General features: G+C 39.5%; 1 protein-coding gene across 2 annotated transcripts in view; it reads left to right on the top strand.

The window, feature by feature from the left end:
- Positions 1-1,912: 1,912 nt before the first annotated feature.
- Positions 1,913-15,843, top strand: part of grin2ab (glutamate receptor, ionotropic, N-methyl D-aspartate 2A, b) — a 69,093-nt gene continuing 55,162 nt past the window's right edge. The window contains exons 1-3 of one of the 2 annotated variants that reach the window (XM_057332328.1): positions 1,913-2,893; positions 3,456-3,639; positions 7,274-7,669. In XM_057332328.1, coding sequence (XP_057188311.1) covers positions 7,289-7,669 — 381 coding nt within the window. In that variant the 5' untranslated portion in view covers positions 1,913-2,893; positions 3,456-3,639; positions 7,274-7,288. The remainder of the gene's footprint in view (positions 2,894-3,455; positions 3,640-7,273; positions 7,670-15,843) is intronic. The other variant, XM_057332329.1, reaches the window with a different exon arrangement.

Here is a 15,843-nt window from a genome sequence, read left to right as displayed (position 1 = left end):
CTAAGATACTGTGGCAAATTAAACTGTTACTGTGATACTGTGCCTCAACAATTGTATTATAGCACACTGTTATAACAGACAATGTAAACCTAACGTTCAAACACAAGAATCAAGAACCCAACTAAAGAAATTACTGATCACAATAATGATGTCTGTTGAAACTTCTACATTCTTTCAACATTAATTGCGGTGGCAAAAGTGATGTTCAACAAGAATGGGAACATTTTCCATTGGAAGCCCAGAATGTGATTGTTACACTACAATAAAAAGACAAAAAATCTAAAGTAGCAATTCGGCTTTATGTGACTTTGGTGAAATTTCTATACCTAAATTAAATAAAATGACCTAATTTGATACACCTTTTTGATCGTTACAAATACAGTTTGTGGTCTTGATTTTTGAAGAGGATTCTTATTTCTGTCTCTGTCTGGACCGTCTCATTTGGACTTGGACTTGACTTGGACTCGAACCTCTTTAGACTCGGTCTCGACTAGTCCTGGTCTTGGACTCGACAAAGGTGGACTTGACTACAGCCCTGGGTGCAACTTATACAGCCCATGTTTGAAAAAAGCCGTTTTTGTACTCTGTGGTGAAGTTTGTATACAAATGTAAATTGTAAAAAACGGTGTTTGGCCATCATAAAAATATCAAGCCTGTCTTCAGAGAGCAAGACATACTATTCTGAAAAACAGTTAAATATGCCGACAAGTTCAAATGCGAAAATCTCTCCTTGCCAAAATGAATCAGAGCTTACCTTCAGTCATTTGGTATCCGCTCAAGCAAGCAGATAATAGGCATGGGTTTCCAAACTTAAGCAAACACACATGGATTGCCAATACACCCAGTATAGACATTCAAGTTTATGACTCATTAAAAATGTGTCTAGTGGTTTACATAGGCAAAATATTTTCAGGTGCATCTTTAAAAAACATGTAAGGAATGTAGGTTGTGAACATGTACATGCCGGGCTAGGCTTGTTAGAGGGATGTAATGATAATGGTATGGAATTTGCAAACAAAAAAATATTTACAAGGCATGATAATGTGTTAAATGTTTGTTCTGTGTTATCAGGTGTTGCGGTAACACAATAAGGTGCTATTTGTTAACAATTAGTTTATGCATTAGCTAACAATGAACAATACTTCTACAGCATTGATTAATATTAATTCATGTTAATTTTCATTTACTAATACATGATTAAAATCTAATGTTGTCACTGTTGACATTAGTTCATGCATGAACTAGCATTGCAAGCATTAATAAATGCTGAAAAACTAAATTGTTCATTGTTAGCTAATGCATTTACTAATGTAAACTAATATAGCACCTTATTGTAAAATGTTACCGGTGTTGCTTCACCTAGACTTTCTGAAAATGTTCTGGTGATAAGTAACAAGATATAGTGACAAGATACAGTCTGGTTGGTCTATAAAAGCTGTGCAAAGTGCTGCCAATGATTGCAAATTCCTAATGAAAATAACATGTGCATTTGCAATAACTCAAAGGTTTAGTCAAGTAACTTCAAAATGTATCTACACATATCCGTGTTGTTTTTATGCAGCAGCAATATGTCATTGGCATTGCACTCTGCCACCAATTGCACCTAATGTGTTGTGAAGTCTGAATGCCTTTAAATAGACTTGCATCAAACCGTTTTCTTGTGATTGAGTGAATGATCACAGCAGTAAAAGCCATAAAATCATTTGATTTAATTGCATGCGCTGGGGATCACCAAAGGCTCTTGTCGAGTTCATACAGGGAAATTACACAGCTGGGAGCGTCTGACTCATAACGAACCACCAATTTTGGGACAAATAGAGCAAGCCCAAAAATCACAGTTTTCATTCAGAAAGACAGGAGTCGGTTCGTTGAATTGTCTTGCTCTCTTTAGCACGTGGATGCGACGGTGGATGGGACGTGGTTTTGCAACATGGAGCGGGAAAATGACTTATTTAGTGAAGCGTCTTGCGATTGAGAATTTTCCACAGTTTTGACGCGCCCGTCGCGCGCAGGCACTGTTAATGGTTCTCATGATCATTTACGACTGTATGCATGTGCAACGCAATGTGTGAGAGGTTGTGAGTGAGTGAGAGAGAGAGTTTGTGGCGGAAAAAAAAGGTTTGAGGGAGTCAATGCAACGTTTACTCGATTCGTGGAGAGTGCATCTGAAACCAATGTTCTGAAAAGTTGCGTGCATATATTGACGCGCATCAAGTGCATAACCAAATGCTTTTTAAAATTTCTTCAAATTGACAGCGCAACAGCATAACGAAAGATGAAAGATAGCCCTATAAAACACACGTGTACGTTTAATTAGAGCGAATAAGGAAAACGAATTGTGTTGTATTTGGCGCGGAGCGCGTGGGAGGCATTGGCAAGAACAGTCTCAATTCCGCGCTGAGATGTTAAGGAGCGAATACGCGCTCGACACAGTTTTGACTGCGCTGATGTCTCGAGTTCAGTCGACGGTGTCGCAAAGGAATCTCTATCCAAAATAGACCCCAGCACCGTTATCGACGAATAAACCAGCGAATTGTTGTTTTCTCCAAAAGGATGTGATATTGACGGAAACCCACCAAGAGGACGCACGAGGACCTGTTCCACCAGCCCCATTGCGGAAAGCGCTCGAGACTCAAAAATAGAAGAGGAAAAAATAAAGGGGGGGAAATCCATTTGGATCGTTGTATTCCGACCGTACCACTGCACGTTTTTCCCTTTCCATTTTTGGCGAATCGCTTTAAGGAATGGTCACGGTAAACACAAGGGCACCGATGGAATTACACCGTTGAGAGCGCGGAACTTGACGGATTTGTTTATAAAGAGCAAGGTTATACAATGAAGAGTGGGGACACGGCGTAATTCTTTACTTGGAAATGTATAACCAGGATATCAGGTGAGTTGTTTTATTTTGACTTTAAATAAGATGGTGATAAATGTGAAATTCCCGGTTTATATGGCTAACCAAATGAGGGTTCGCTCTCTCGTGTTCAAAGGGAAGTCGTTGGAGCTTAACGTTGACGAAAGCGTCTGCTTATTTTTGTGTCGGTTGACATTATTTTAGCCGCCTTGATGCGCAACACCTGCTGCGCGAGCGAGCGCCCTACATAGAGACAAATCCAGCGCGCGTGAGGGGAATACCACACCGGTCGTCATTTAAACACGCCGGGTGTCTCGCTTACCTGCTTATCACTTACTGTCTTCTCAAAGCTAACTGACACTGATAATTTAAGAACCGTTATTTAGTGTTGCTGTCAGTCTACGAGGTTACTTGCGAGATATTTGGTTCTGTGCGGGGGAACCGTTACGCGTCCACGCAGATCAGTTTGCCCGCGAGCCCGTCGGTGTGCCATTTCTTTCATTATTCCACTGAACACGATGGAGAAGTTAGAAAAAATACACTGAATTGTCACATATATCTTAGCCTAGTTTAAGGATTTTCTTCGACTTTCTTTCAGAACACCGAACACTTAAGCTCCTGTCAAGGTGTCTCACAGAAGGTCTGAAAATGCGCCCGGGAACGCGCCTTCTTCTCTGTGAGGAAATCTTCGTGGATAAAATTCACAAAACGTCGCTCAGTTTCACAGATGGCACATTTCTACCTGGGCGAGTTTTCTTCACTGACACCTCGTGACACGCAAGGTAAGATACGTTTGAAATATTTAAGGTTGGTAATAGGTGCGAAGCGACTTGAGGGGAGATGCGACAGGCGGCGCCGTTGCTTCGCGTGTTCCGCCGACACGGGGAACGGGGGACTTGCAGATTTGGGTGCAGTCACGTTGTCCAAACACATTTTTGATGTTTTCCTCTTGCTTATAGGACCAGGCCTGAAATAGTCTTTCCTGCATAGGAGGATATAATTTTAGAAGCTGAAATATTCAAGAGCTTCCCTCCTCTATGAACACAGATACATATAGAGACACAGACGTATCTCTAGACAAATCAAACATTGACCTTATTTGAGTACAGAAATGTATAGCGTTAGATTTTTACGTTTGCTGTCAACTCCTGTAATATCTTAAACATAAGATTAGTGAGTAAGCAAACGGTTGGTCAAGAATAACAGATAGTGGTGGTTAGGAGGTCCTAGTACAGGTGAGTATTTTGAAGAGTATACTCGTAACTGTTGACCCCCACACAGTCAAACTCATAAATCCACCCACACTCGCTTGCGAAGTCACCTCAGCGGTGATGTTCTGCTAACAGAGGGGCCGGTCTGCGATTGGCATTTTACGCTGTGGTTTTGAATCATGAAAGATAGACTGTGACAGACCATCAGATCAGTGGTCTGTATACTTTGACGCAACGTGGAAATCTCGCTTGAAAACACTCATTGGCAAGACGTTTCTGGCACCTTTGCTAAAATTTTGGTGCGTAAAAAGCCACGTTTTTTTTTTGTGAAAGTTAACTTTGGACATTTGGCTGCCTTTCAACTATATGGGTTATGGGTATAGGTGGATCTCTAATGTGCTTGAAAACATGACACTTGTCTAACAAATCGTATAAGCGCACGAAGAATGAGTGGAGGAGTGATGCCTTGCATTTGCAAATGCTAAGTGCCACTCGAGGTTGGGCTTAAGGGCATGGGTGTTTTGGTGGGATAGCTCAGCGAGTATGCCAATTATGGACGGTAGCGAGTTTACTAAATGGGAAAGTTACAGGGCAACAGAGCACTGTCTGTCTCTTGAATCTCTAATGTGGTCATTGAGGCATGTACTGCTTTTGGACCCTCACAAACAACTGGTGCAACCATCAAGAAAGCAATTAGGGTAATTATGTGATTGGTACTAATTAGTATGCTCCACAATGCATCTGAAAGTTTTATCTGTCAAAAGCTAACCCGTTTAGTGTCTGTTGTTATTGTTTGCCAACAATTGGCAGCGCATCAATTCATTTTTGGTGTCGAACAAGTCCTTGCTTCATTTATGCAAATATTCCAGTTTAGGAGGATTATGCAATAAACCGCCAGTAAGCATCACCATCTTTTACACAAACATCATGATTCTTCTTAAAGTATTGCGAGGTATTATCCTGTGTGACATGCTACAATATACCGCATCAGTTGTACCATTTTAAATATCACTTTTCGAATTCTTTTATTATATTTGCTGTTGTTGAGCATATATTAAGAAAGAGATTTCAGTAAATAAAGACTTAAAAGTCGAATTTGTTACACTGCAGGACTGCTTTGGTTAAATGTAAAATGGTGAGTTAAAACTTAAAGCAGCCTTCAAAATGAAAATTCCACCATTTACAAGCCCGTTTGTCATTTCAAACCTGCATGACTTTCTTTTTTTCTGCAGAACAGAAAAGAAGATATTTTGAAAAATGTTGGTAACAGAAAACCATTGGTCCCGATTGACTTGCATTGGTTTTGTGTCCATACAATAGAAGTCAATGGGCAGCAATGGTTTTGGTTACCAACATTTTTCAAAATATCTTCTATCCATCTTTTGGGTTTTGCTGAAAAAAGAAAATCACACAGGGTGAGTAAATGATGATAGAATTTTCATTTTGAAGATGAACTGTTCCTTTAAGAAAAACACTGAGCTTCTAAAATACAGCTATACTTCAATATATTATTTAATATGTACTTTAAGAATAACCTATACCTTTCCTTATATAAATTAAAAAAAATCTCTTTTGCTAGAAAACCAAATTCACGTCCATGTTATTTTTCAGCTATACCTATATGTATGTAAATGCATGCATTTGTAGCGCATTTAGTGTAATACTTCAGGGTAAGATTGGCTTGTATTAGGATGGGTATTTATGAGGTTTTGTGATAAGCTCCATCTTTTCTTGAGGACTGGTGATATAAAATGGGAGTGCTCGCTGCAGCTGATGGTAGCACATTCTTATCACATCATTTAGGGCTGAGGACCCCAAACAAACTCACAAAATTCAAGCAAGCCTGTGGAGTTTATTTCATTTTATTGATTTCCGTGTCATGATAAATTCTGAAAAATTACATGCCCTGGGAAACCGATGCTATATACTAATACACATTTACGCTATATATAGTTGTGATTTTGTCAGTGGTTGAGAATGTTTTAGTTCTTGGTAACAGAGTTGGCATATACAGTATAAGCAGCATGATATTTGAATATAGTTAACTTTCCAAGTGTTGACCTTACATATTTTAGTTTGCATAGTTTTCCAAGTCTTCTGAGTACTTTATCATCTGTCATCGGTGGGTAAGGGCCAGAACTCTGCTTGTCGGTGAATGAAATGGAGGTACAAATATAACTGATGACTAAACTCCAGGAATGAAGGAGATGTATCCAGTGACATTTGTGATAGTGAGAAGTTGTGAAAAAGTGAATTTGCAAAGCTTATAGTCAAATTATACCTATACTTTACCTACACCTTTTCCATTTTTATTCCATGCAAATTCATGTCATATTCCAAAGCTTCATTTTGTGCCATTTTCTTATATTATCACAGAAAAGAGCAAAGTCACACAGGTGTGGAACAGTCTTTGGAAAGTCTCCCTTGTCTGACACGTCCTGTTCAATTCATGAATCTCTCCGCTAATGAGCTGATGATTCGAATCACATGTGTTAAATATAGAAGACCTACAAAACGTCCAGTGTTGTGGGTCCCCAGGACGAGGATTAAGAAGCACTATAGTTAAAACACAGCTACATCCGTACAGAGGTCGACTCTTGAGACTGAACCATCTTTAAGTGCGCCGTTGTCAGCGCATTAAATTTAACCACGTGTAAGCTGTTCCTCACTCATGAAGTTATAATGCATTTCAGTTAGTGCATGGTTTCATCAATTATTACTATAATTTAAGAGACAGCCACAGTAGCCATCTGGAGTCATCCAAGCTTCAAACGTAGCCCAGAACTGTAATAAACTATTGAGGAGTCCTATCGTTTAGGCAGGCCATTGAAATACGACCACATTGATATATTGTAAGATCACATCAGAGTTAATTGGTAATAAGTGAACCGCTGTTCCATGAAACTATTTAGACTAATTGAAAAGTATTGACTTTAAGTGATTGAGTAAAGATGAATGGAGTGGCATCCCATCGTAACCTTTAAAAGCTTGTCCTGCGCTTTTCGCTTCCCATTTCTTTTCAGTCCACTTATTGAATGTGGGAGCAAAGTAATGGGGTGGATGAAACGTATGTCATTGCATTGTTCGATTTGATCTAATTTACTGCCCCGAGCCAGATTTGCTGAAGCTTTAGGGCACAGTTGGTATTTGTGAGGCGCTATGATTGTACAAAGGAAGCTCATTCTCAAATGTTTCATCCACACAGGGGCTGAAGCCAGGAATGATGGGAGCTGTAGTCCGGTTCACAATCTTATGGGCTTTCCTGGGTTGGTCGCAGGCTGCAGAGAAGCCTCCATCCTTAAGCGTGGCTGTGATTCTAGGCCAAACCCCCACTGTATCCGAATCGGCCATGCGTCCGGTGCGTGGGGTAGGTGCGCCGCTGGAGGTGACCGTGCTCAGCGTCCAGGTGAACCAGACGGACCCGGGAAGTATGCTTACGCACCTGTGTGAGCTTATGTCCCGTCAGAGACTGCACGGGCTGGTTTACGGAGACGGCACGGATCAAGAAGCCGTGGCGCAGATGCTGGACTTTGTTTCGTCTCAGACGTCAATGCCCATACTGGGAATTCACGGTGGCGCTGCGATGACCATGGCGGAGAAGGTAAGCCTGCATCGTTTCTTTGCGGTGTGCGTTTTTTGTGTTTTGAACTCTAATATTGGTTTTGGGTTTAATCTCGCATCTTATTGTATTTTCAACTGGATTTTGCCATAAAAATAAACCGAAGCTGGCATAGTGTTGTAAACAAACAAATCACTTGCGCATATCAGCAAACCACATTAGAATATTTTATAACATCTGATTTGAATCTGATGTTTTCCCCCAAGAGAAAACTTTATAGCAAACATTCAGTGCCACGTTTGGGATTGTCCTGCGATGTGGCGTTAAAACGAAACACGATTCAGATACCTGGCAGATTGTCTTTATCACTGATGCCATCTGCATCAGACACAGCCTGATGGGTAGCCAGTCTTTCTGTCACTGTCCCTCGCCTATTTGTTTTGTGAAAAGTTGGCAGGGAGCTGTGCGTGTAGTCACAGATGTGGGGGTGTGACGGAATACCTGTGGCTGGATTAGTGACAGACCTGTCGGTGAGAGTTTAGTGTAGAAGCCAGCAAAGTTTATGATTGCGTGTGGATTCATCAGTGCTGTCTTTTTCAGACGTGAAGCTGCTGAAGTGTACTTGATGTTCATTGTGTTAACAAATAGCTCCATTTAACTATTAGGCTGTTTCTAAAAGCGTTCATCCCCTAAGCCGTAGAAACCTCTCGCTAGCGACCATGTCATCCCGTTGCATCATCTGGCTGTTCACTTCAAACTACCCTTCCAAATACTGATTTGATCATTTTAAGCCGTGATGAAATAACCTCAAAGTGGATTGTGCTGTTCTGTCAAAGCACTTCATTAGGAGTGATTCTTGAGGACAGGCTTAAACCACAAAATCGTTTTTCGTGCGTTCATTTTCTTGCAATTTGGTGTGATTAATAGTTTCGCTTTAGTGTTCAGAGTTGTTGGTAATGGTAAACATGGTTCAAAAAATTGACATCCTCCATTTTGACACGTTAGGCCCAGTGTTGCTGGAGAGCTTGTAGGGTAATAATTGAAGAGGCTCTTATGGATGGAAATCAGATGCCGGGGCTGATTTGAATGAAACTCAAACATTAAGAGGACCCCTGCTAGCTGTTTCCCATAACACATCTCATCCCTTCTTTAAATCATCTCCCCGAGTTACTTTCAATTCTCAAGCTGATACAAGCATTGGAAGTGCAAAATATTCCAGGCACAATGGATTTCCCGGTCTAACTCTTTATTTTAAAGAGTTCCTTAAAGGGACAGTTCACCTATAAATAACAATTCTGTCATCATTTACACACCCTCGAGTTGTTCCAAATCTGCATAAATGTCTTTGTTCTGATGAACACAGAGAAAGATATTTGGAAGAATGCTTGTAACCAAAGAGTTCTTTGGCACCGTTGACAACCATAGTAGGAAAAATGGCTGTATAAATTACTTTGTTCTGTTAAACACAAAAGAAGATATCTTGAAGAATGTAGGAAAGCAAACAGTTCTGAGGCACTTTTGACAACCATTGCATTTGTCCTATTATGGTAGTCAATGGTGGCTATGAACTGTTTGGTCACAAGCATTCTTCCAAATATCTTTCTCTGTGTTCATTAGAATGGAGAAATTTATACAGATTTGAAACAACTCGAGGATGAGTAAATGGTGACAGAATTTTATTTTTGGGTGAACTGTCCCTTTAATGTAAATAAAATTCTTAGTATAGCAAAAACTAAGCTTTGCACAGGCAAGGTAAAACTTTCTTTCTTTTACTCTCTCATGTAATGTACCTCTGTGCTTTTCATCCTGCTTTGTTCAAGTTCCACCGCATGTTGTTTTTCAATGAGCTTTGAGGGACGTGTGAGTGTTCTGGAAATGTGTGTGAGGGTCCTGGAGGATGCTTCGTTCTGCTGTACGCCCAGATTTTTTCTTTTCACATGATAAAAAATAGACAAGCAGGGACATGTCTTTTACCATGTTTCCTCCTGCCATATGGAAGAAAAGGGCAGAGAGGATTCGCACGTGTGCACTAACATACACTGAGGGGCCGGACGGAATAGTCGATGAACTTCTTTATGTGATTTGCATGCTTGACTTCTGGAATGAGGTCTGGGAAAATGTGGAAATGTGTTTAGGATGCATATGAAGGAACTGAGAGGGAGGAAAAGATGAGAGGGTAAGAGAGTCAAGCCGGCACAGTTAAACACTAAAGCTGTTTTCTGCCCCATTGAAGCTGCTTTTATCCCATCTGTATTGGAGAGGGGCATTATGGGAGAACTGAGTAAAATAGAGGGACTGACATGAATTAAATATGTAACGTGCTCACACACTGGCATGAGGGCACGCACACACAGTCCCTTTCTCTTTCGCTTATTTATCTCTCACTCGCCCTCAAATTTTCTTTTTGTACTTTGAACAATGGACTGAGGTTCACATTGGCAGATTAGATCATATGATGTCACCAACTGTGCCAAATAAAAGCTTATGAACACACACAGTCACGCACGTAAAACCCAGTTGATGGGGAACCAACTTTCCAGTGTGCTTATGAGACAATTTGATGATGTCATGGTAGTATGAATTTGATGAATTTTGATAAATCTTTTAGTGCATTGTATCTGTGAACGTCACATACTGTTGTTGAGTTTTCAAGCAAAACATACAATCAGACCGAAGAAGGTCTCTCAAAAATGTTTATTTTATTTTACATATGAAAAAAGTAAAAAAGCTACGCACCTGGAAACTGATTGGTTCTTTCCTGTTTTAACCATACATTTTTTTTGTGGAAAATAAATCGAATAGAAATGTTCTGTTCTGTTCTGATCTGGCAAAAATGAAGCATTAGGCCGTTGCCCACAAGCATTTTTGTCCAAGAGGCCTTAAGCTGTGTCCAGTGACTCATTTGAAACATGCAAGCAGCATCATCACTTCATACCAAATAGATTTCGGTCCAATTTTAGTGATAAAGTGATAAAATAAATTCTCAAAATGGGTAAGCGCATAAAGATTGTGTGTGTTAAAGATGCGCTACAAATAAATCTTGGAGTATTGTAACCTGATTTAATTAAACTGTGTTTTAAAGTACAAATCCTCATTCATCCCATTCTCCCAGTCTGTATTTGCAGAAGCATATTAAAACTTACTCCGCTTTTAGCATTTTTTACTTTATGAATATTTCTTAAAGGGTTTATCATGATGTGTTATAATCTTTCCAATGACCAGGCTGACACCTGTCCATCAAGTAAACAAGCGGAACAAATAACGTAGTGGCATCTTCATACTACGGCCAATTTAAAACATTAAGCAATGAACTGAGGTTCGTTTTGATTTCATCGTTATGTTGGCTAAAAAGTCCCTCTTCACCTGTTGCGTTAAGTAGATGCAGACTTAATGACACACTTAAGTGATACTAAAAGCTTATTGGCTTGAAAGGTCACCGCTGATAATGGTTGGGTATTTATGCCAAAGGAGGTACATATTATTTTGCCTCCCTTTTGCTTGCCAATTCTTGCCACGTTTTGGATGGATGCAAACGACACGGCATCATTTTAATATCTGTTCTGATTGGTCATTTCACTAATGAGAAGGCTTTGTTTTTAGCCACCTGGTGTTCGCATTTATTTCGGCATGAGCTTGAATAAACTTAGTTTACGTGAGACATATCACTACACTAGAAGCAGGTGGCAAAATAAAGGTTTGAGAGGTTAAAAAGACTTTGGAATGGTTTATTAATGATGCAGTGGTCAAGTGCCCTATTATATGTTTTATTCTAGTCCAGACAATATAACTTTGACCACAGACATAAATTGCAATGACTAGCTGTCCGCTAGATTGACTCAGATTGTGAATTCGGTTGGTGTGGGAATCATTAGGAGATCAAATCCCTCCGCAGAGTAGTTGTCACTTTGGGTGGGTTTACCGGAAAGTGCCTATTTTACGTGTGGCGCTTTGAACTATAGGATCAGAACATGCTTTAGAGGTCTTTTCTTAGAAGATAAAGCTTTCAGAGCTTTTTTGTCAAGTTTCAGTCTTTTCTTTTAATCTCCGCAATCCCTCTAGATGTGAACCTTGATTCCCCCTTCCATATCTCTCCCCCTCGTTCCCTTTTATTTTCTTCTTTCTGACTTCCTTCAGGGTTTATCAGAATAGAGGGTCTACACAAAAGGTCCCTTTCCCTGCCAGACCACCAACACGTCCTCACTTATTTTTTCTTGCTGTTCCTCTCGCTGCTTCTTTCCCGCGGGTTGTAGAGGACAATTGGGTAACATGGAGATTGGTGGGTGCGTTCAGGACCGAATGAGGTCATTTTCCCTCATAGTTCTGCCTTCACAGGAGATGACGGTCTATTTGGGAGAGGAATGAGAGAAAATACTCGAAAAACCTTTGAAAGCAAGAGCTTTTAAGAGCTATGTTTAGATTCACTGTTCTGCGGTCTTCTGCATTTTGTGCGACACTAACTTTATGAATATTGCATAGTCCAGGAGACACACAGGCTAATTCGTTTAGAGCGAAGCGTTAAGCTCATAATTGATAGTTTTCTCGGATTTGTCGTGGGCCAGAGGCTTCCATTGTGCGTGCGTTTGCAAGCGTGAAAAAATGAATCGTTTAGATAGACAATGAGAATGTGAGCGATTGCGAAAATTTGCTAAATCTGATCATATTTCTGCAGCTTGTTTTCGTAGGAAAAAAGTCACTGCTGAATATTTGTGTGTGGAATATGGATTATGAAGCAATTAATAGCTGAATCTGATCATTTATATGCAGCTTAAGTCACAGCTGTAAACTGATATATGGATCAAATTTGGAACAAATCTACCTGATAAATATCTACTGTGTAAAGCTTCTATGTCTGATCAATGTCCCAACACCGCAGGGAGTTGTTGGTTTAATATAGTTTTATTTATATTGCAGAGGATTTGTCTAATATTGTAGATGAGCTCTGGGAAATTGATTTGTCTATTATTTCTACAATGCTCGCAAGGCAGCATTCTGGTTAGGGATTCAATTTAATTCCTTAACCGTAAGTATTAAACATCTTAAATGAATGCTGCTTGAGTCGTTTAACATATAGCATCCATTGATTTGATAATTTCAGCCTTAGGCATGCTTTCTGTCTTTAGTGTTTATTGTACACACTTTATAATTTGGCAATTTATGATTCATGCTTAAAGTCCTGTTGACATTGCTCAGAATTCAAAGTCACTCTGATGGTCACTGAAATATTTGCATACTAAATTGTGATTTGGCTTTTTTTGTATGCTTGTTTACATATTAATTACAACGTAATATTTTCTTCATTCATTTATTCATTTTTATGCCTTTACACAGCAGCAGTGTTAAGATTAATGTCATGAGCGTTTCATTCATACAGAACCAGTCTGAAACATAGCATTACCTACAGTTTTAATGGGAAAGTTCACCCAAAAATAAAAAAATTGGCTAATAAATAGAAGAAATACGAAAAGCCATGTTCGGTGTTCGACCAAGAATTTTCATTTCGGTGCATCCCTAGTTGGCAAAAAGGTAAAAAATGCAACTCACTTTACATTTCCAGAAGGTTAGAATAGTCCTTGAAGGCAGCAAGAAAGTGTTAAAGGAGTAGTCCACCCAGAAACTAAAATTCTATCATCAATTTTCCACCGTCTCGACATTTTAAACCTGTTTGACTTTCTTTCTTCTGCAAAACATGAAAAAAGATATTGGAAAGAATGTTGGAAAACAAAAACCGTTGGTCCCCATTGACTTGCATTGGTTTTGTGTCCATACATTAGAAGTCAATGGGGCCAACGGTTTTTGGTTACCAACATTCTTCAAAATATCTTCTTTTGTGTTTTGTGCACCGAAACGAAGATTCTTGGCCGAACGCCGAACACCGAACATGGCTTTTCGTATTTCTTCTATTTATTTATAGCCAATTTTTTCATTATTGCATAAACTGAATGGTCAAAATGTGCTTTTTATATTTTGTCTAGCTTTTCAATACAATACAATATAACTTAAAATAAAATTGAGCAAAACAAGTAGGCTAAATTAAAACCAAAAAATTGAGCCCTCTCCCTTCTTGAATAGGCTATATTAGACTTATAACTGACTGCTGAAAAATGTACTGTACTTTGTAAGCCTACAACAAAACACTTCATTAAAAAGTGCCATTCAACATTATAATCTAAAAATATGAAAAAACGAAAACTGTTGGATTATTATAGGCTGCACTGCAAAATGATTTAAAGAAAAAAAAACATCCATGCAAGCAATTCTGACTGACAATTCAGTTCACGTCTCTCCTGCAAACTCCGCCCACAAAAGCTGACAGTTCTCTCAGAAGGTGTACTCGTGGCCGGGATGCACAGAACATACTTTGACAAGGTGTGTAGTGGTAAAGATTCTTTCATTCAGAAATTTACTCTGGCGTGGCAAGTTCCGTGCTGTGCCTTTCTCTGAGACTTTAAAATGCTCCACACACCGCCGACATGTTTGCCGCATTTATAAAGCGCGAAAGTCGCTCTCTCTCTCTCTCTCTCTCTCTCGCTCTCGCTCTCGCTCTCGCTCTCGCTCTCTCTCTCTCTCTCTCTCTCTGCGCTGGTTGCTGCTTGATCATTTATTCGGCCATTTCACTTATTCGGTGCATCCCTATTGCCAACAGTATTCATAGTATAGTCTAGAGTACACAACTAACTCCAATGACTTTACCTTTTCCATTAGATTACATAAACCCTTGGATTTCTTTGGTTTTTATGAGAACGCATCACTGAACATTTCTCTGCCTGTCATGATCATCACTGTTGATGACTGGTATACGTTATTTCGCTATGCTTTTTTTTACATTACATGGTATATTCTCTGTTCTGTCACAGAAGGACGAGGAATTCACTCGGCACTGTAGCTAAAAATACCTCGGCATATTGGGCCGCCATTGCTATCGCGCTGCGTTATTTAAACAGGTTATAACACCTGAAGATTGCCTAGGCTTGACAGAATCCTCTGAAGTGATGCCACTGTAGCGTTGTTTTGGTCTTGCACAGATAGATGATACAGTGGCTCGGTAGGAAGATAGGGGGCCAACGGTATCAGGAAATGACACATTGGTTTCAAGCGCATTGCCCACATGCTCCGCGTGTTATAGAATGTGTTTTAATGCGAAGGCTGTAAAGATATGCCTTTATCGATTAGGTTTGACCGAGGAATGAATCTTAACGCATTATTGCAAAATAAACCTCTTCAGGCTCATAATAATAATCATTCACCCACATTTAAATGGCTTGATTGTTAAACATAAGTAGCATGCTTGACTTGCAATTTAAAGTGATTTGACCACAAAACATTTTGCATCTGCATTCATCGCCTACTGTATAACCATAACTCTTGAAAGTGATCTTAATAGCAGGTGTTAGATGGTGTGTGCATCCCTAAGAACGCACCTTTTGTTAACAGCTGCAGGTCTGCCTTTGGTTGAGATACGGTTTGATAAAAACAGTGATAAATTTAGATAATGTCCATATTTGGTCATAATGGTCTAGCAGTCATTGCATGATCAAAGACTGCCTGGCGTAGGATTAGATGTTGAAATGTGTAGCTGTTCAAAGCGCTGGACCATGGTAGCTGTGTGTGGGACTGATCGCTTCCAATGAATCACTTCTGTACTCTTGTCTGTTCAGGCAGGATTGCATTTCTCACTTTCTCTTTCCCAACTGCATGTCAGTGCGTGCTTTATTTTGTTTTTAGATTTCATTATTAAAGCGGAAATGTTGAGATCTTATGCTGTTGGAAACAAAAATAAGTCCTTAGTGTTTTTATAATGTCTCCTGTAGAGTTTGAAGTGAGATCTCAAGAATGTGTGGCATCTGTGCCGAGGTTCAGTAGGATTTTATTAACCACACCAGCCGGTACAAAAGCATCAAGAGACAGGGGTTTGGCCATAGGGCTGTCACGATTGTCTTATCGCGATTGTTTGACCTCATTGCGATGGTTTCAGATCATCGCAATTATTGCACATCTCTATAGAAGACACTAGGGGGAGCTGTAGTGCATCTGCATATTGCATATTTTATTGTATATATTGTAACTAAAGCAAGGTAATACTTGTAAAATGTACCACCACAACACAATCACTTTAAAAAAAACTAAAGCATATACCATAAAAATAACCTGCAGTACAATTTAATATTATTTCAGTGTGAAAACCAGTCTACCAAAATCTCATTAACATAGAAGTAAAC

This window comes from Triplophysa rosa, linkage group LG4, assembly GCF_024868665.1.
Source record: "Triplophysa rosa linkage group LG4, Trosa_1v2, whole genome shotgun sequence".
In the NCBI taxonomy this organism is placed as follows: Eukaryota; Metazoa; Chordata; class Actinopteri; order Cypriniformes; family Nemacheilidae; genus Triplophysa; species Triplophysa rosa.
Note: the sequence above shows the minus strand (reverse complement) of the source record. Positions and strands in the feature narration are given on the sequence as shown.